We start from the raw sequence: 20128 nt of genomic DNA, 5'->3' as shown, positions 1-20128 counted from the left end.
TTAGTAAGAGAACACCTTGATGAATTTTCACATAGAGAATACACCCATTGACCCAGCACCAAGATCAAGAAACTGGGTGTTATCAGCATTCCAGGTGGCCCCCCTCCTGCAGTCATGCAATCACTACTCAAGGAACTGCTACCCTGACTTCTACCAGCATAGATTAGTTTTCTCTATTTTTGCACTTTGTATAAATGGAATCATACCTTATGTACTTTTTTTTCCTGTTTGGCCTCTTGTATGTAGTTGTAGACTTATGTTCTCATTGTTGTAAAGCATCCCACTGGGTGAATATATTATGCTGCATGTATTGGACATTTGGGTAGTTGCAGTTTGGGACTATTACATGTCTTTTTTTTTTTTTTTTTTAAAGATTTTGTGTATTTATTCATGAGAGACACAGAGAGAGAGAGGCAGAGACACAGGCAGAGGGAGAAGCAGGCTCCACGCAGGGAGCCCAATGCGGGACTTGATCGTAGCACTCCGGGATCACGCACCCTGAGCCAAGGGCAGACACTCGACCACTGAACCACCCACGTGTCCCATGAGACTATTACATGTCTTTTGATAAACATCTGTATGTCTTTCTGTTGGTAACTATGTTTTTAACTGGTTTATTTGTATACTGATGTCAGGTCAGTGGCCTGAGACAGTGTTTTTCTGTTTTGTTCATCTCACTGTTCCCCATGCCTGAAATAGTACCTAGCACATAGTATGTTCCACAAATGTTTGTTGAATGAATGAGTGAATGAATGAAATCTCTTTTCTTTCAGAATAGTCATGACCCAATCCTCTCTCTACAGAAAGCAAAATTCAGTTCTATAGTTTTTTTTTTTTAATTTTTGAAAAATATTTTATTTGAAAGACAAAGATAGTGACAAAAATAGTGAGAGAGAGCATGAACAGGGAGAAGGAGAAGCAGGCTCCCTGCTTCTCCATGAGCAGGAAGTCTGATGTGGGGCTCAATCCCAGGATCCTGGGATCATGACCTGAGCCCAAGGCAGAACCTTAACCGACTGAGCCACCCAGGTGCCCCTAGATTTTGTTTTAAATACTCAATATGGAACCTCTAGAAAGCTACGTAATGATCCCCTACTGTAAAATTTCAGCATAGACCTACCTATATCTCTAGGAAGTTGTATAAAACTACTCACCATCTGGTAGATACATAATCAGTATATGGTGGCTGTGATCTTAATTCTCTTGCAAGTCCAAAATCAGCAATTTTCACAAGTTCTGGCCCCATACAAAGCAAGTTCTCTGGTTTCATATCCCTATGAAAAAAACCTTGGTAACAGAGAGGAAGAATAATTGATCATTATGTTTGAATATATTTGACTTCTAAACAAAATATAACTGAGACTCTCTGTTGTAATTAAGAATGTGAACTTAGGAGAAAAAAAGAAACCATATTTATTATCTAAAAAGTGATGGACGTGGGACTCTGCTTTCAAAATAATTTGGTAAGAAAGTTCACAGAGTATATGAAGTCATTAAAAATACCCATTTAACACATATTTATATTTGTGAATCCAGTAAGTTCAAGCAATGGGCTAGATATTGCCACTTTATGATTATCTCCATTCATTTGCACAACAGCTTTGAGGAGGTATTATGGTCACTATTGTGTAGTAAAGGAGGAGGTAGAGGCCCAGAGAGGAGGAGGCTAATTAAAGCCTGAAGAAAGTTGCATAATCAAGCTTATGTCACTTCTTTGAAAAATCTATTAAACAAAATTGAGGGATGCCTGGGTGGCTCAGCGGTTTAGCATCTGCCTTTTTTTTTTTTTTTTAATATTTTAATGCAATATTTTCCAAAAAAAATTTCATACAAAAATATTCGTGATGAACAATACATTAAAATTTTAAATAAAGATAGGATTAGTATTACTGATTTTTCCTTTTGCCTCTGGCTCCATGTGGTTCCATACAACACTGGTGGCTAAAAAGGTTTTTATTATGAGTATGATAAAAGAAAGCAGAATCACTATAATATTCCTGTGTTCCATTATTCCACTTCCTTACATTTCTGTCTCATAGAAATCACTCGCCCAGAGCCGTGGGCAAAACTGTGAACCAAGTAAAAGCTATCCTCAGTGGCTTCCATCTTCTTTTTCCTCCATACCCACCCACAGATTCCCAGTGATCTCATGGTGTCCCCCAACTTCTTTTTTTTTTTTTCATCTGCCTTTGACCTGGGACGTGATTCTGGACTCCTGGGATCGAGTCCCATATTGGATCCCTGCATAGAACCTGCTTCTCCTCAAAAAAAAAAAAAAAAAAAAAAAAAAAGAACCTGCTTATCCCTCTGCCTGTGTCTCTGCCTCTCTCTGTGTGTGTCTCTCATGAATAAATAAATTAAATCTTTAAAAAAAAAAAACAAAAATGGAACTCCATGCATTTTAGCCAATTCTTTGACTTACCATTAGTTACAATTATTTTATTTAACAGCTTTCATTTACAAATATTTGTAATTATTTTATTAACAGCTCAGTTTTCCCCGGTAGCAGCTTTATGGTTACTTATCAATTCAATATGTAAAATAAGTGGTTACTGAAGCTAAAAGGCAGATCAATGAAAATGAGCCAGAAAACTCAGGAAGATGAAAGCCTTTATACATTTCTAAGGGAGATCTATAGCACCCTGGCTGTACACAGATGGGCTGTATTCTAATGACCTTGCGATTGGGAGAATCAAGAAGGGGCCTGGTCATCCATTGTAGGTGATCGTTGTGAGGGCCTGTAGCTTTCACCTTAAATTTTTTAAGTCAAAGTTTAAACTAAGCTTTTTGCTTCCTTCTAAGCCAGTGTGGGCTCTATGTTCGTGACATCTATAGCGGTTCTGTACTCAGTTTATCTGGCACTTCTTACTCAAAATAGTTATCTATTTTACAAACTTTCAAGGGAAATACACTGCACTTTCATAACATGAAGACAGGGATAGGAGCACATGTGGTGGTGAGTAAAGCGACATAATCCATAAAATCATAGAGAATAAAACCAGCATATTTGTACAGTTGAGGTTTTCCCCATTCTCACTACTATATATCGGTAACTTGGTACTATTTTAACTGAAATATTAACCTTGTTTTTTTGACAGCTACTATTTAAAAAATACTTACTCGAAGCATTACATCTGAGACGCTTATCCACTATAGCAAGAATAATGTAGCTTTTGTAAAAATGTCTATTGTCCTTGGAGTCTAGTGTCCCAAATCTCTGTGTCATCAGTTGTATAATCAACTGTACATTCATTATTCATGTTATTTACTTTTAGCAGCAATTTTTAACCCCAAGCTAAATTCTTCCTTCAATCACTTATGCTCTGAATTTGCTAGTAGTTCATATATATCCAAGGAATCTAAGTCAGTTTTATCCTTAAAAACTTAAAAATATCCTTAAAATAATCAATAAATCCTTAAAAATATCAATAAATCGCAAAGCTATTTCCAAAAATCAAATAAGTCATAATGCTTTTGATTTTTCCACACCACAGTTTTTCTACTGGCATAAGTTAATGCAGGCAAATATCATGAGTTACCATACTGGCCAGTATTTAAAAACAGGTTGAAGATTGGAAATCCATTATCAACAAATAAGATAGCATATATCCTTTGTTTCCAAATAATTAAAAAATGACTGACTTTTAGTAATGGATTGCAGTATATTATCACAGGCTTTCGACTTTTAAAGGACAAAAATGTGGGATTCGGGAATGTTCTGACAATGCTTACATGGAATAAACAATAAATAGAATTTTTGGAAAATAAATTATTTCCTGTAGCAGTTAAAGGGGAAAAGAAAAAATATAAAATATGAGATAAAACAGGAAAGCACGCTAATGATGGTGATTTTCTAATGCTTCTGGTCATAACGCAGCAATGGTCTAGCCCAACCTCTTTCAATTTAGTATCTAAACATCTAGTGATTCTAAACAAACATTTGATAAAAATTTTCATAATAAGCATGTTAACTTTCTGGACTAATTGGTTAGATAAACATAAAAAGCTATAAATGAAGATCACATAAATAAGAAATGTATAAAAATAGGAACAATCACTTTATTTAATTTTACTCAAAGAACAGAAACAACCAAATGTAAATACTAAGAAAACTATAAAATACCATAGCACTGGTGCTTTAAACTATTTAAATGTTAACAAGTGGTCAGATGATCATTAGGGCATTTTTGTTTGCTTTTTTTCATTTCCTTGGTAAAACTGGAGATGAGGTTGTAGGGACGGGTTTATGCTGAGAGTAAATTATCAAATTTACAAATTCTGCTACGGAGGAAGATAGTTGTAGATTACAGCAATTCTATTTTATAAAGAATTATAGAAATTCTAAGTTTTTAAGATAAAAATGTCAGTGTGTATAGCCACATACTGCAAATTTGTAGTTATTCAATATAACATTATTTAACAGCTTAAAATTCCTGGGCATGACCTTGACAGTAATATAAAGATGGAGGGAGATGAAATTTAAACCTACCGTGTTTATGGATAAATGCCAGCCCTTGCAATATTTGATACATAATATTTCTGATGACTGACTCAGGGAACAGCTTGTTTCTGTAAAGACATGAACAAATAAACCTTCATGTAATTCTATTAACCAACCAACCAAAACAAGAAGGCAGATGTTCCTCCTCCCCTGGAGCCCCTGTTGGCTTCAAGAGGGTGGTTAAAGGTGTGATTTATAGCTTTATAGTTGTTACAGGTTATACATCTAAAACGTGACAATTAGAATTTTTGTTTGTTTTGATGTTTGGTAAAAACTCTCAAATCCAATAATGAATGTACTATACAAATATTCAACAGCTGAATTTTAAACTGTCCCGAGAGGAGCAAAGTAAATTGGAAAACTGATAACCAACAGATAAGTCAAGTGTGCAAATCTGTATTATGTAGGCTTTAAGATTTTAGGGGCATAACTGCTTCAGTTCTATATTGTCTACTGGTACCTTCCACTGGAAATACAGTAAGAGTCACAAATGAGAAACCCTTACGTATTTAAATTTTTTCTAGTAGCCAAATTAACAAAGCAGATAAAACAGGTGAAATTAGTTTTAACAATATATTTTACTTAATATATACCAGATATTTCAACATGTGATCAAAAATATACAATATAAAAATTAATATATATCATTTAAGATTGCCTATCACCTGATTATGATTTTTTAATATTCTAATCTAGTTCTAATGCATTTATATGCATAGCTTTTATATTAGGTATCAATGTTACATAATTACAATTTTGATTTCTGTTTTTTATCCACTCATGGGAATTTTCATAATCTTTATAATTATCACTTTTAATGGCTACAAAATAATCCCATCAATATTACACACTTCAATTACCAATCTATTCTCCCATTGATAGTTATTTCTTTTAAGTAGTAGAGATAAGTGAAGCATGGTATAGTCATTTAACAGAACATATTAACTGTTAAGGTTATATATCAGCATAACAAAATGATTGTAAATGAATCAATTAAATAAAAAAATGATCACCACTAAAATTGCAATTATGTAAAAAACCAGCATGCCTGTATCCCAGGGGCTAGAAAGAACTCTAGAAAAATAAACACTGATTTGAGGCACAGATATTTTCCTTACTTTTATTTTAACTGCTATGAATGTTGTAATGATACCAGCCTATGGAACCTAACAGGCATTTACTAAGTATTTTTTTTTGAAAGAAGAAAAATATGACAAAAGAAAAATTCACTCACCATCCCTAAGGATTACCTCGAGTGTGTTTATGTGTATGTATGAAAGGAATATAGAGAGAGCAGTCATCATTCCACTGGGAAATATATTTCTAAAGTATCTTAGCATCTTTTGTTGAACAAACCTGGCTTTAAAAGCAGGTAAAATGGACAGTAGTCTCCCACGTGTGACTGATAGCTACCACCGAAATACTAACGTCCCCAAATTCATGGCAGATGACTAAAGCTCTCCCGCTTTAGAGATTCTGTTCATGGGTTTAAAAATGAAAATGAGAATTTGTTTGGCACTGGTAGTAACATTGTTTTATCATTCACTTAAACATTCATTTTTTTTTAAAAAGATTTTATTTATTTTTTCATGAGAGACACAGAGAGAGGGGCAGAGACATAGGCAGAGGGAGAAGCAGAACTCGATCCCAGGACCCAGGGATCACAACCTGAGCAGAAGGCAGACACTTCAACCACTGAGCCACTCAGGTGTCCCCCACTTAAACATTCTAATAAGTGAACTTATTAGATCCCTTCATGAAAACTGCCTCATTTCTTCCTCCCTCCTTTCATTAACCGTCACAAAATGCTTGTGAGAGCAATAAAAGTAATCTCAATTTTGTCCAGGGCCAGCTTTATTAGTATTAAAAGTATAGAAAGATTTTGGGGACACTTGGGTGGCTCAGCCGTTTAGGTGTCTGAGTCTTGATCTCAGCTCAGGTCTTGATCTCAGGGTCGTGAGTTCAAGCCCCATGTTGGGCTCCATGCTGGGTGTGGAGCCTTCTTAAAAAACAAGCCACACAATAAGCCAAAATATAGATAGATTTTGTTTCAGAAAGTATAGATAGTGTGTATGTTTACATCAGAAAAATGGTGACTATGTCAAGGCTGGTTCTTCAAGTTTATAAAGGTAACAGCTAATTAATTTAGATCCTCCTCTTGGAGTGATAAATCTGTACACTGTAAAGTGTGACATATGAAGGGATTCAACAAACTCATAGAAGAGATAACAGAGAAAACATCATTTTTATAAAATAAAGACATACCTGTCTTTCATTAATTGATAGAGGTTTTCTTTCATATATTCAAATATAAAATAGAGATGGTCATTTTCTCGGATAACTTCTTTTAGTTTAATCACATTGGCATGATTGAGTTTCTTCAGAGACTGTAACACAGCAAATAAGCATTAGAATTCTTAAAGTTATAGAAGTTGTCAAAATCTCATCAATCTCTATGATAATTACCTTACGTTATCTTCCATTTCTTCTGAATTCATGAAGTTTTAATGTTTTTATATAATATCTTATATAAAATTTGAAGTTTTTATATAATATTTTACATGACTAAGAACATCTTAGAACACCAATCTAAAGTAAGTGGTTTTAAGTAATGAATGAGGTACAAAAATAAACCAAGTCAATAATACCTACCAAACATTTCAATCTGTCACATTTTTTTCTCAGTCTATTCAATAGGCCTAAGTTTTTTCTGACTTAACAATGTGAAATTCCATACATAAAAATTTATCCAAGTCATATAGCATAAAATAGAAAGAAATGGTATGTAGTAATTAAAAGTTGTCTTTCCTTTGATGACATGAATGAAAATGCTCTTTTAAAAGTGAGAGTATATGTTCAAATATGAGGGTATAGTGGTTTTTTTCTGTCCTTCACTGACATTCAGATAACAAATGAGAAATTACTTTACTTAGGAAGATAAAGAAAAAAAAAACAAAAGAAATACAGTTATTTTTGGACTGTTTCCCACAAAGAACAGAACAATCCCTTTAGCTACCGTCCTCAGAAACGAGACAGGGTAAGGCAGAGGGAAGGCCTCTTTGGGTTCTTTTCATCAGCAGGATTTTACCTTAACTTCTCTCAAATTCATACATTCATCCCAAGAATAGAACTTTCTCTTCATTCTGAAATCAAACAAGAAAACTTCAGTGCACAGAAACAGAGGTTTTGAAACACAAATTACGCTGTTGGCTTTCCTACTCTACTATTCACTTCGGGCAAGCTGTGATCTCTCTCTCCCTCCTCCTTAAAGGAAGTCACCTACCTCCCTTCTCTATATCTCAAGGCTGTTTGGGACCAGTTCGCAATTATGTTATATCTGAAGTTCTGCTTTAAACACAATGGTGAAAGGATTACTATTAATCATCCTTTCTGGGTGTGTTCTCACATATCCCTGATCAGTTAAATTGTAAGAGGCCCTTCTAAAAGGGCCCCTTCCAAATTTCCACTTTCTAGAACAGGTAAATATGAAACACTAAGGTGTATCACAAATTTTGGTAGCAAATTTAGTGAAATAATTTGATCTGACAACTTCTGTATCATTGCTTCCACTTTAAACGAGAAGTCCATTAAGTAAAATGATTCAGGTCAATAAAAATTCAGAAGCAACAAAACTTTAGAAATAGCTTTCTTTTAAAAAATTTTTTTTCTTGATTTTTATTATTGAAGTGTAGTTGACATACAATGTTACATTAGTTTCAGATATCTAACATAGTGATTCAACAATTCTGTACATTGTGAAATGCTCACCATGCTAAGTGTAGTCACCATCTGTCACCACATGGCATTATTACAGTATTATTAACTATATTCCCTTTGCTATACTTTTCCTCTCTGTAACTTTATTTTATAACTGCAATTTTACACCTCTTAATCCCCTTCTATTTCTCTCATCTACCCATTCAACCTGCAACAACTAGTTTGTTCTCTAATTTTAGGAGCATGTTTTTTCATTTTCTTAAATTTTCTTTTAGATTCCACATATACATGAAAACATATGGTATTTGTTCCTCTCTGACTTACTTTACTACTGAGCATCATAGTACTCTCTAGGCCCATCCATGTTCTAATAAATGGTAAGATTTCATTCTTTTTTATAGCTGAGTAATATTCCATTATATATATATATACATCTTCTTCATCCTTCTTAAGTTTTTATTTATATTAAGTTAGTTAACATACAGTGTCATATTAGTTTCAGTTGTGCAGTATAGTGGTTCAACACATCCATACAACACCAAGTGCTCATCACAACAAGTGCCCTCCCCATCACCTATTTCACACACACCCCCACCTCCGTCCTGGTCACCATCAGTTTGTTCTTTATAGTTAAGAGTTTTCAGGTTTGCCCCCACCTCTCTTTTTTCCTCCCTCTGCTTGTTTGTTTTGTTTCTTAAATTCTACATATGAGTAAAATCATATGTGGTATTTATCTTTCTCTGACTGCCTTATTTCACTTAGCATAATACTCTCTAGCTCCATCCATGTCATTCCAAATAGCAAGATTTCATTCTTTTTGATGGCTGAGTAATATTCATATACACACACATACACACATATATGTATATATATACACGCCACATCTTCTTTATCCATTCATTTATCAATGGATACTTGAGTTGTTTTCATATCTTGGTTATTGTAAATAATGCTGCAGTAAAAAGGGATGCATATATCTTGTCAGATTAGTGTTTTTCACTTTAGGGGGGTAAATACCCAGTAATGGAATACCTAGATCAAGGGAATTCTATTTTTAATTTTTTGAGGAACCTCCATACTATTTTCCACAATGATTGTACCAGTTTACATTCCTACCAACAATGCACAGGGGTTCCATTTTCTCCACATCCTTACCAACACTTGCTCTTTCTTATCTTTTTGATTTTAGTCATTCTGACAAATGTGAGGTGATATCTCATTGATATTTATCAATATCTCAGGTGATATCTCAGGTGATATTTCAGCTCAGTTCATGATCTCAGGGTCCTGGGATCAAACCCTGCCGCAGGCTGCATGCTCAATGGGAGTCTGCTTGCGGTTCTCTCCATCTCTTTCTGCCCCTCCTCCCACTCACGTGCACACTCTCTCAAATGAGTAAATATATCTTAAAAAATAAATAAAGCCCCTACATGCCCTACTGTTTTCATTTAGCAGTGTAATCACCTAATTGAGTGTTCTAGAAGATTCTCAGGAAGCTAAAAGTGATCTTTATTGATTAAATTCCTATAGAAATTATTCAGAGCCCCCAACAAGAGTATAATACACAAGGGTAAGGAAATGAGTAAAGGAATGGTGGCACAAAGAATTGGCAGCATGCCATGGTAGTTAAGAATGTGGGCTGCTGAACTGCCCTGCTCGATTCAGTGACTGAATCTAGTGACTCACTGATTGTGTGACCTTGCATAGGTTACCCATTGACCATTCTGTATCTCTAATTCCATACTTACAAAGTAGAAACTACTGCGTATGAAAAGCCTCTTGCAAACTGCCTAGAGTTCAGCGCTCAGTAAATACTGGATGTTCTTGTTTTTACCAGTATCTATGATCAGCTACAATAAGACATGAAGAGTATCACTGCTATTATTTCTAAAATATCCTTAGTGAATCAGGATTTCATTTATACTTATTAAGGTGCTAGAAATTTATGGAGGTTGAAGAAATTGATGGTTTACGGACTACTTCACCATGCCATACATTTATAAATATCTCACTAAAATGATAAGGTAAATATAGCACAATGATAAATTTAAAGTCAGTTCAAATATATAAAAGAAATTTAAGAAAATGATCAAATCCATCCAAAACTGTACATATAATCTGTGTTATATGTGTAAAAATTATAAAATTTTAAAAAATCTGTTTGAAAGACTAGTCAAGTTCTTTTCCAATTTAGTACAAGTTGAAATTTTTATTCTATTTGAAGATCTGTATTAGCTACATCCACATATTCTAATATGCTCCTTTCTTTCCAGCAATTACTATTTCTCATCAATAGCACCCTAAGGCAATGCGTGTATCTATATGCAACAAATACTGAAATTATCCAATCTCTTCAACCAGTGTGAAGAATTTAAGAAATTAAACCAATTTGGTAGAATAGATAAGAAAAGGTGCTTCCTTTAGATCCCCTGCCTTTTTGCACTTTCATTTATTCATTCATTCAAAACCTACTATGTGCCAGGGCAATGCACAAACCAGAACCAGAGATGGTTACCACGGCGCCTCCCAACTAACACGAAATAGGTTTTTGACTAGTTAACACAAAACAGACAAATTAGTTTAAGGACCAGGAGATAAGGGACTCTTAACAATTTAATGGTCCTGCCTTTTTGATAAGGCAATATATGTCAGCTGAGACCTGAAAGACAGAATGTACCAGCAAGTAAAAAGCCAAAAGACTGGAAAAACAAAAATTTCCACCAGACAGAGCTAGAAAGAGCTGGCTGGGCAAAGAAATAAAAGACCATTTCAGGCTGATCTTTATTATTAATGCCCTGGGCTAATTTGCCTGACTATTCCCAGCTACTCATCTAAAGAAACGATGACCTACTAAGGTCAGTGTTTCTGCTCTTTTTCTCCACAGCACTTACCACTTCTAACATACTATATAATAGTTATTTTTATACTATACAATAATTATTTACACTATACAATAGTTACTTATTATGTTCAGTCCTACCCTTTCCTCAGATTAAAGCTCCTTGAAGATACTCCCACATGCCTAGATCAGTTTTTGGCATTCAGTAAGTGGTTAATAAATATTTACTAAATGACTGGATGAATTTCTATACTCACAGATGGACTCACATGAGGAACCATCCCACAAACTGGAGACCCTCCAAAATAGAATCGCCTTCTAATTAAGTAAAATACTTAATACATATTTTAAATTTAATGAGATAAGAGGATCTTACTACCATACACTAGAATGAATTATGTTACTGCTTTTTTTTTTTAAGTAGAGCTGTTTCTTTTTTTTTTAATTTTTTTTATTTATTTATGATAGAGAGAGAGAGGCAGAGACACAGGCAGAGGGAGAAGCAGGCTCCATGCACCGGGAGCCCGATGTGGGATTCGATCTGGGATCTCCAGGATCGTGCCCTGGGCCAAAGGCAGGCGCCAAACTGCTGCGCCACCCAGGGATCCCATGTTACTGCTTTTCAATGACAGCAGATAGTACAAGGTTTCTTGCCAGTGATAGGAATTAAAATTTTCCCAAGGGAAATTTTCAAAAAGGTACCTTTTATCTTGTTCCTTATAGTGTCCTCTCAGCTTCTAACCACTCACCCACCAGCTCATTCTAGCCAGTTCGATGGGATTTAAAGATTGCTCAAAAGCCTTGCCCTCTGCTTACTGATCAAGTAGACTTTCTTCCCATGTTCACCTCTCAAATTACACCAACTCTGTCCAACATCTACCAGCTGCCAAGCCACACCTTTATTTTTCCTGGCCATCTCCATACTGTGCTAGCACTCAGACTCTCCTCCATTTCACAACTCAAACATCGTTCTTGTCTAATCTAATAGCCACCCCGCCAACATCCAACTCCTGATTCTTCTATTTAAAAGGGTTTCAGAAAAAAAAATAAAAAAAAATAAAAGGGTTTCAGAATGAAAAATACCTTCTTCCAGATAATCCATTTCCCTTCAAGAGAACATGCTTATTACCCACTTTGAAGATTAAAGATAGGCAACTCCTCCATCTGCTACATAAAATGTATTCAACACGGAATTTATTTAGAGTTTTAATCCAATGTGGATGGATATTGTATACCTACAATATTTGTGGCCTAAATTTGCAGTGCCTAAATTTTTCTACAGTGAAGCACAAGATGATGGTCCTAATTGGATATTATGGCATATAGATTGTTTCAGTAACAAAAAGGGATACACGGAGAATGGAATATAAGGGGTCTAGTATCTCAAGTTGAGTTTATTGCTTTGCATCAGTCCTGAGAGAAATGGCTTCAGCCATTTAAGCCAATGCAAGAGCCATTATGACCCTTACAGGCAAAATAGGGTCAAAAACTATCCTAAGATTATGTCTTGTCCAGAATTTTAGGAGTAATGGCTAGAGTGACCATTCATATTGATAACCCTGCCAGTAGCCTGGCTTCACAGTTCTTAACTCCAAAGAGCTGTTCATTTCTGTGATGCCACAGTCTCTCATAAGCACCCTGCTATCGTGAGAAATGGTTCTACCCTCTAAGATCTCAGCCTTTGAAACTTTACACTCTGCCTCCTATCCTTTTACTATCATTACCACTGGATGTGCTGTATATGCTCACTTGTTCCACACTTGGCTCTGCGTGCCTCCTCCTCCAGCTTGGATCTCATGATCAGCCTTCCCACCACTGTCCCCTCGATAACACCTACATATTCTGATGTCCTCCTCTCCCAACCTTCTACCCCTCCTACCCTGACTTCCTTCAGTCTCTGCTCTCTGTACAGCTGGGTGAAGGCAGGAAGGAAAGTCATGTACATGCCCCCAGTGGCCCCACATTAGTATTCATCCCATATATTCTCAGGGGGATTCTTACTGAGAAAAGCCTTCTATGACTTTTCTAGCGACTAGGTGACATGTACTCCATGACTATCCGTTCAATGCCTCTACTACCCCACTTTTTACTACTCCTTGCCCTATTGCAATCTGGCTTATCTCCACTTCTATTTCACTAGAAAAAAATGTCATCGTAGCCACTAATGTCATGTTCTCCAAATCCAAAGAACACCAATATTTGTTTGGATACCAGAAAGCCACTTCTATCCTCCCTTTTGCCTCCTACTACAGAAGCTAGAAGAGTAGATTCTCACCCCCTAGCCTCCTTCCTACTGAAGGAGACCACGTGATCCATTTCTAGCCAATAAGATGTAAGGGGAAGTCATTTGGGGGCTTCTGGGAAACAAATTTACTTAGAACTTGAGAGAAGAGTTTGCTGGTATTATTCTCCCTTCTTCCCATCCTGGAACATAGATGTAATGCCCAGAAGTGAAGTAGTCATAATGTGACCATTAAGTGACACGTTTGAGGGCAAAGAAGTGCTAATAGCTTAGCGTGAAGGAGATAGAAGAGGCGAGATTCAATACGCAGTTGAACCCTTTTGAAAGAGCACTGGAATCATCAAATCCAGATTTCCTGAGATGGAAGAAAAGTAATCTTTATTTATTTATATAAATATTTATTTAAGCTACTGTTTCTGTCACTTGATATTAATTTACATATTTGTCACTTACAGTAAGCAAGAAACATTCCTAACTAATCTAGATGCTTTTCAGTCATTAGTTATTAGTTGTCTCTAGTTGAGCACTTCTTTTTTTATTTTTCCTTTGGGTCCAGATGTTTCCTACACTCTCCTGGTTTTCTCCCTACTTCTCTGGTGGCTCCCTTTCAGTCTTCTCTGTGAGCCCCTCTTCCAGGGCCCACACTTTATATGCTGGGATTCCTTAGAGTTCCATATGAAAACCTCTTTTCTTCTCCTTCTGTATAGCTTCAATTATTATCCGTAGACTAACAATTCCCAAATTGCCAGCCCAGACCCGTACTGATGCAAATATTCAGTTACCTGTAGGCATCTTAAAGTCATTATATCCAAAGGTGAACCTAGCTTTACCCCTAAGCCTGTGATTTCCCCTGTCATAGTGAATGGCACTACCACTACACATTTAAGAATCCCAGGAATTAGCCTAGGCTCTTGCACACACTTTATTCCTTTCCCCCTAAGCCCAATCACTATGGAGCCCATATATCCATACCCAACGCTGTCTTCCTTGATCAGGTCACTACCACCTCTAACCAAGATGACTGCACCAGTCTCCTGACTGGTCCCCTTGATCCAGTATCCACTCTTTTGCTAAAGGGATCCATTCTGAAGCAATATTTGATCACATCAACTCTCCTGCTTAAAGTCCTCCATCACCTTCTAGTTAAGATATACAAAGTCCTTAATCTGGCTTTATGACTTCACCCTTGAGCTTCATGTCTCTCCTCTGCCCCACTCTGAATCTACACTCCAGCCACCTATGCTTCTTGCAGTTATGCAGCCCTACGTAAGCATTCATGTTCTCTCACCTCCAAGCCTTCATACATATTATGCTTGCTTCTTAAAGCATTCTTCTCTCTTTTCTCTTTTTCAAAAAAAATTTTTAAAGATCTTATTTATCTATCATCTATCTATCTATCTATCTGAGAGAGAGAGAGAGAGAGAAAGCAAAAGTAGCAGGGGGTAGGGGGTGGGCAGAGGGAGAAAGAGGATCTAAGGCAGACTCTGTGCTCAGTGTGGAGCCTAACTCAGGCCTTGATCCTACAACCCTGAGATCATGACCTGAGCTGAAACCAAGAGTCAGACACTCAACCAACTGAGCCACCCAGGTGCCCCTGCCTCCTTTCTTCCTGAAATTTTCTTCTGATTCTTGGAATCTCCCTTTCTATGGGAAGCCTTCCAGCATACTTCTTCAGCATCACTTCTCTATGTTTCCCTGGGACCCATTATTCCTCCATCATTGGACTCATCACATTTTATATTGTAACGTATTTAATTTGTTGGTTTTCCTCACTACAGTGTAACTCATCTATCTCATTCCCATTTTGTCCTGAGCACCAGCATAGCAGGAGCTTAACAATTATATTTTGAATGAACATTTGAAATTTTTTCAAGCCTTCCACATGACTCCTCCCCTTCGCATTCATTTCTGCTGTGTCCTTACTTAAGTTAGGAACACTAGGGCAGCCCGGGTGGCTCAGAGGTTTAGCGCTGCCTTCAGCCAAGGGTGTGATTCTGGAGACCTGGGATCAAGTCCCACGTCGGGCTCCCTGCATGGAGCCTGCTTCTCCCTCTGCCTTTGTCTCTGACTCTCTCTCTCTTTCTGTCTCTCATGAATAAATAAAATCTTTTTTTTTTTTTTTTTTTAAAAGGAACACTATCTAGCACATAGTAGATATTGAGTGTGGTGGACACTGGGAGTTGATTATCCAAAATCTACTCTTCCTCTTTACTGTCACAGCTCAGTTTTTCTACGGAGATACGTAATACCCAGCTAAGTACTCAGATTCCCAGCCTCCCTTCTAGCCAGGTGTGCTCTGTGACACACTTGCGGCCAATGAGAAGTACCAGAAGCCTTCTGGAGAGTGGTGAGGCAGCTATGTTTTGAAGAGAACTTGGGTCTGTGAAAACAGCATGGACAAGGTACCAGCCCTGGGCTGCCCACCTTGAGACTTTTTATTATGTAAGTAAAGTAAATCCCTATCTAAGTTACTTTTGGTTAGGCTTTTTTTTTTTTTAATTTTATACACCAAAGCATTCCTAAGTTATGCTTATGGCCTCTTCCCAGCTGTCAATTTATTTAACTTCTCAGAGCTTTCAAGGCTTTATCTAGATCTACCCAGGTAAGGCTCGATTCCCTATTTTATGAAATGAACCAGTAAAACACATGATTTTGCCACCCACAGGAATAATGGCCATTTTGTTAAATAAAACAGAACAATGGTAATAACTTTACATGATTCCAGCAGATCTAACCTCATTCTCATTTTTTTACCACCTCCCACAGAAGACACAGCTTTCATGAACTATATGTGTATCTCTCCAGTTCTTTAAAAATATTTTATATAGTACTTGCTTCAGCAGCACATAGACTAAAAATATTTATATGTATAAATTTATTTATGCATAATGAAGTATTTGTGTGAGCTTATACAATTATTTAATCTATAAATAAGGATGATTTCATCTCATTTTGGCATATACTTATGCCTCACTTTTTTTCTCTTATTGCATTAATTAATTAAGATCACCAAACCAATCTTAATTAGTAGCAATATAGCGGGCAGTGTGGTCTTAAAACCAACTTTACTAGCAGTACTTCTAGTATTTCACCATAAAGATGATGAATTGTATGAGACTTATCAGGTTAGTTTCTTTTTATTCCTATTTCCTAAGCGCTTTCTTCCCCCCAGTCATGGGTGGGTATTGAATTTTACTAGCCCATTTGGTAAGTATTTCATTTCAGTTATTGCACATTATACATTTACTTGAGAATAATAGCTACCAACAATATTTTATGAAATTATTTCCTTGTAATGCTTTAGGTCATGATATTTTAAAGTCTTTAACATTTGATCAGCATTTCTTAAAGCATTTAAATTTCAGATTGTCATCATTTGGTTGATGTAGTAATTGGTCTCTGGGACTCAGTCTGGTTGCAGCCGACTGCTGTGTCCTGAGAGGACTCAAACAACTCCCTGTAGAGGCCCATGTTAAGAGGCCACTTGTCAACCATGTGAGTGAGTGTTGTGGGCTAAACTGTGCCCCTCACCCCCCCCAAAAAATTTATATGGTGACGTCCTAACCCTTTGCATCTCAGAGTGTGACCTTATCACACCTTATCTGTAAAAAGGGCTTTTACAGAGGCAGGGAAGCTAAAATGAAGTGATTAGGGTAAACCTTAATCCAATATGACTGGTGTCCTTACAAAAAGGGAAAATTTGGACCTAGACATATGCACGGGAGGAAGACCGTGTGGAAGAGACGTGGGGAGGAAATGCCATATAAAAGCCAAGGAGAGAGACTAGAATGGATCCTCAGAAGGAACAAGCCCGTGGACACCTTGATTTTAGACTTTCAGTCTCCAGAATTGTTAAATCTGTAAATTTCCCCTGTTGAAGCCACACTGTCTGAGGCTTAAACTTCATCACAGTAGCCTATTATTAGCTAAAATTTCCCCCACCAAATCCCTATGGTGACGCTGTGACCCCCAGTATCTGACTGTATTTAGAGATAGACTTTAAAGAATTAATTAAGGTTAAACGAGGCCTTTACGGTGGGTCCTAATCCGATATTACTGGTATCCTTATATAAGAAGAAGAGATTAGGACCCAGATATAGACAGAGGGAAGATCCTGTGTGGACACAGGAAGAACACAGCCATTTACAAGCCACGGAGAGAGGCCTCAGAAGAAACTGCCCCCCGCTGAAAATATAATCTCTGACTTCCAGCCTCCCAGAACTGTGAGGAAGTAAGTCTCTGTGTAAGCCACCCAGTCTGTGGTTCTTCATTGTAGCAGCTCTAGTCCACTAATCCAGTGAGCTGCCTTCCAAGTGGACGTGCAGGCCCAGGGTGGCCTTCAGATGACTGCCACCACACGAGAGACCTGGAGCCATAGCCATCCAGCTAAGCTACTCCTAAGTTCCAGGCCCCCAGAAACTAGAATTAATAAATGTCTGTTCTTGTTTTAAATCACTAAGCATTGGGTTAATTTGTTTATGTACAACAGATAACAAATACTGTAGATTAAGAAGAAATAATTAAGTTTATAATAATAAATTCTCTTTCATTGGTAAGCTTAGGAAAATACCATACACCTTTCATAAGGTATTGTATTTTTTGATTTATCAATGTAGCTGAACAAACCAGAAAACTAAAACATTATATGTGGGGATAAGCAGAACTCCTTTCTGGCAGTGTTTTTCCCGGATAGCAGTCCACATTAGCCAAACTAGCAGGGGCTCTAAACTGGAGCACTTTCTAAAGAAAAGGAAAAAAAAGATCAGAGCTTCACACTTGGCAGTGTCGCACACAGTACCTTTTGATGGCCACCAGCTCTCCAGATTCGTTACTCTTGCCCATCAGCACACTCCCATAGGTCCCGTCCCCCAACTGTCTCATGGTTGTGTACCGGTTCATCGTGGAAAAATAATGCAACAGAAGTTGTTGACTGAAATGATTCCTTTGTTGAATATAAATTTAAAAGCTTCTTTATTTTTGTTTCTTCCCCTCAGATGGTTGTTGCTACATGGGTGACAGGTTTGTCATCATTAGACACAGGCTCTTCCCCAAGATTATGTAGGTTCATGAGATATACCAATAAGGAATCTGGCAAGGAAAAAGTGCTTCCATTCTTATGAACACCCTATTAAAAAAAAACACAAGAATGAAAAATTTCACTAGTGAATCTCATTTATGAATCTCTTTTATTAATGAATAAAAATGTTCATTAATGAATCTCTTCAAAAAAATTTACTGGTAATCTAAGCACAGGGAAGAATTATAATATAGATACCAATGTGTTTGTCAGTAGTCCTTGGAATGCAGTCTACATATAACAGACTGATAATAATCATTTATGAATACTTCATTTACATGGTGCTATGCTACTTATCCCATGAATACTCAGTAAATACTGGCTTCATGATTTGTAGGATTCTTTCTATACTGAACATAATCTATATTATTCCAAATCAGACACTGGAAAATCAGACAACTAACTACACTAAATCCATTCTTGGAATCAATTTTTACATTACATTTAATTTGGCCCATGATCCCTTATTTGTGAAGCTCCTGGGCTGGATGTGTCTGGAATCCAGGAATCTGTACATTTTAAAAAAGTAATACAGGGAATATTCCACAGGTTATGGAACACCTCCAAAGCAGTACCTTAATGAGGCTGCAGAAAAAATGTACAGACCGGATACTCAGTAAAATAAATGAAGGCTACACTGGCATCACATCATTCAGGTAGCATTACGTTGCAGTGTTGTACAAATTTACTTCAAATTTTTCATTTCTTCAGAGCTTTGTGAATTTTGAAACAACAGATAAAGGATTGTGGATCTTTATATATTAGAAGGGTACAGGTTTCAAGTAGGTTCTGATTACTGCAATTAAAGAAAAACAGAACAAAGGGTAGCTTTACGGTGTACCCGAGTACAACATTCAATAGTTTCATCCCTTTGTTCTCTCTTAGTTCTACACTTCAAGGAACCATTTCTCATTTTCATACCTAGAATTTATCATTCTTGTATTGCTTTTAAAAATCTCTGTCATTCTGTTATAAGGCTATATGCTGAGTTGCAGATGGTAGCAAAATGCTTGGCACCATTTGTTCTAAAACGCCTTTTATAATCTGATGCTTCATTCAAAGATTACTTTTCTTTCACTGTAGCACTGTTTCATTTCCACAAAATAAAGTCATAGAAATTATTATACATAGAAATTTAGGACCCACAGGGATATAGTGTAGTTGTCAGTACCTAAGATTTCCAAAAGCAAATCTTCCTCTTCTTCTTCAGGAGGAAGAAGCAAATATGCAGGGAAGGACAATAAAACTATGTTGTTTCCTCTTACAGGAATGTATTTGCCCATAGGGAATGTGGGAAGAACCCTGTGGAACTTTTAAGTAACAAGGAGTGTGCATTAGGGTATCGTTTATTTTACTTTATATAGATAATACCCTCTTGAAAGTCATGTGTGAATTAATTTAGGCTGTGCTAACTGTGGCCAGGATCTTAAAAAAAAGAAAAATCACAATAATAGATACCAGATCTGTTTCGGGGTTCTTTCTCAGCTTAAGTCTGAGCAAATGGCCTTAGCAGATGCCAGAAAATGATTCCCCATTTGCCTGAAAAATGAAGTTTTTTGTAAGTGGTCTTTACATTATACATACACATGGATTTGAAATATTAATGCATTTATATAAAGGAAGTCAACACCCCTTCTGTATGGTTCCTGACCCAAACTTGTATTTGCTTTTCTTAATTTTTTTCTTTATCTGTATAAGGAAATATATTTTTGAAAGATCTTTAGAGTTGTTTATTTTTTTTAAAGATTTTTT

The 20128-nt window shown here is 36.5% G+C and overlaps 1 protein-coding gene across 7 annotated transcripts in view; it reads right to left on the bottom strand.

The window, feature by feature from the left end:
* MAK (male germ cell associated kinase) overlaps nucleotides 1-20128 on the bottom strand; it is a 56215-nt gene that overhangs the window by 31878 nt on the left and 4209 nt on the right. For 6 of the 7 annotated variants that reach the window (XR_013373895.1, XM_077886373.1, XM_077886372.1 and 3 more), the window contains exons 2-6: nucleotides 18098-18424; nucleotides 7590-7644; nucleotides 6767-6888; nucleotides 4490-4569; nucleotides 1155-1287 (exon numbers count right to left, since the gene is read on the bottom strand). Coding sequence is in view for 6 of the 7 variants with exons in the window: in XM_077886373.1 (XP_077742499.1) it covers nucleotides 1155-1287; nucleotides 4490-4569; nucleotides 6767-6888; nucleotides 7590-7644; nucleotides 18098-18198 (491 nt within the window). In the remaining variant the exon portion in view is untranslated. Of the gene's footprint in view, nucleotides 1-1154; nucleotides 1288-4489; nucleotides 4570-6766; nucleotides 6889-7589; nucleotides 7645-18097; nucleotides 18425-19834; nucleotides 19857-20128 lie in introns of those variants that run through there. The other variant, XM_077886374.1, reaches the window with a different exon arrangement.

Source organism: Canis aureus, chromosome 37 (genome assembly GCF_053574225.1).
Source record: "Canis aureus isolate CA01 chromosome 37, VMU_Caureus_v.1.0, whole genome shotgun sequence".
NCBI lineage: Eukaryota > Metazoa > Chordata > Mammalia > Carnivora > Canidae > Canis > Canis aureus.
Note: the sequence above shows the minus strand (reverse complement) of the source record. Positions and strands in the feature narration are given on the sequence as shown.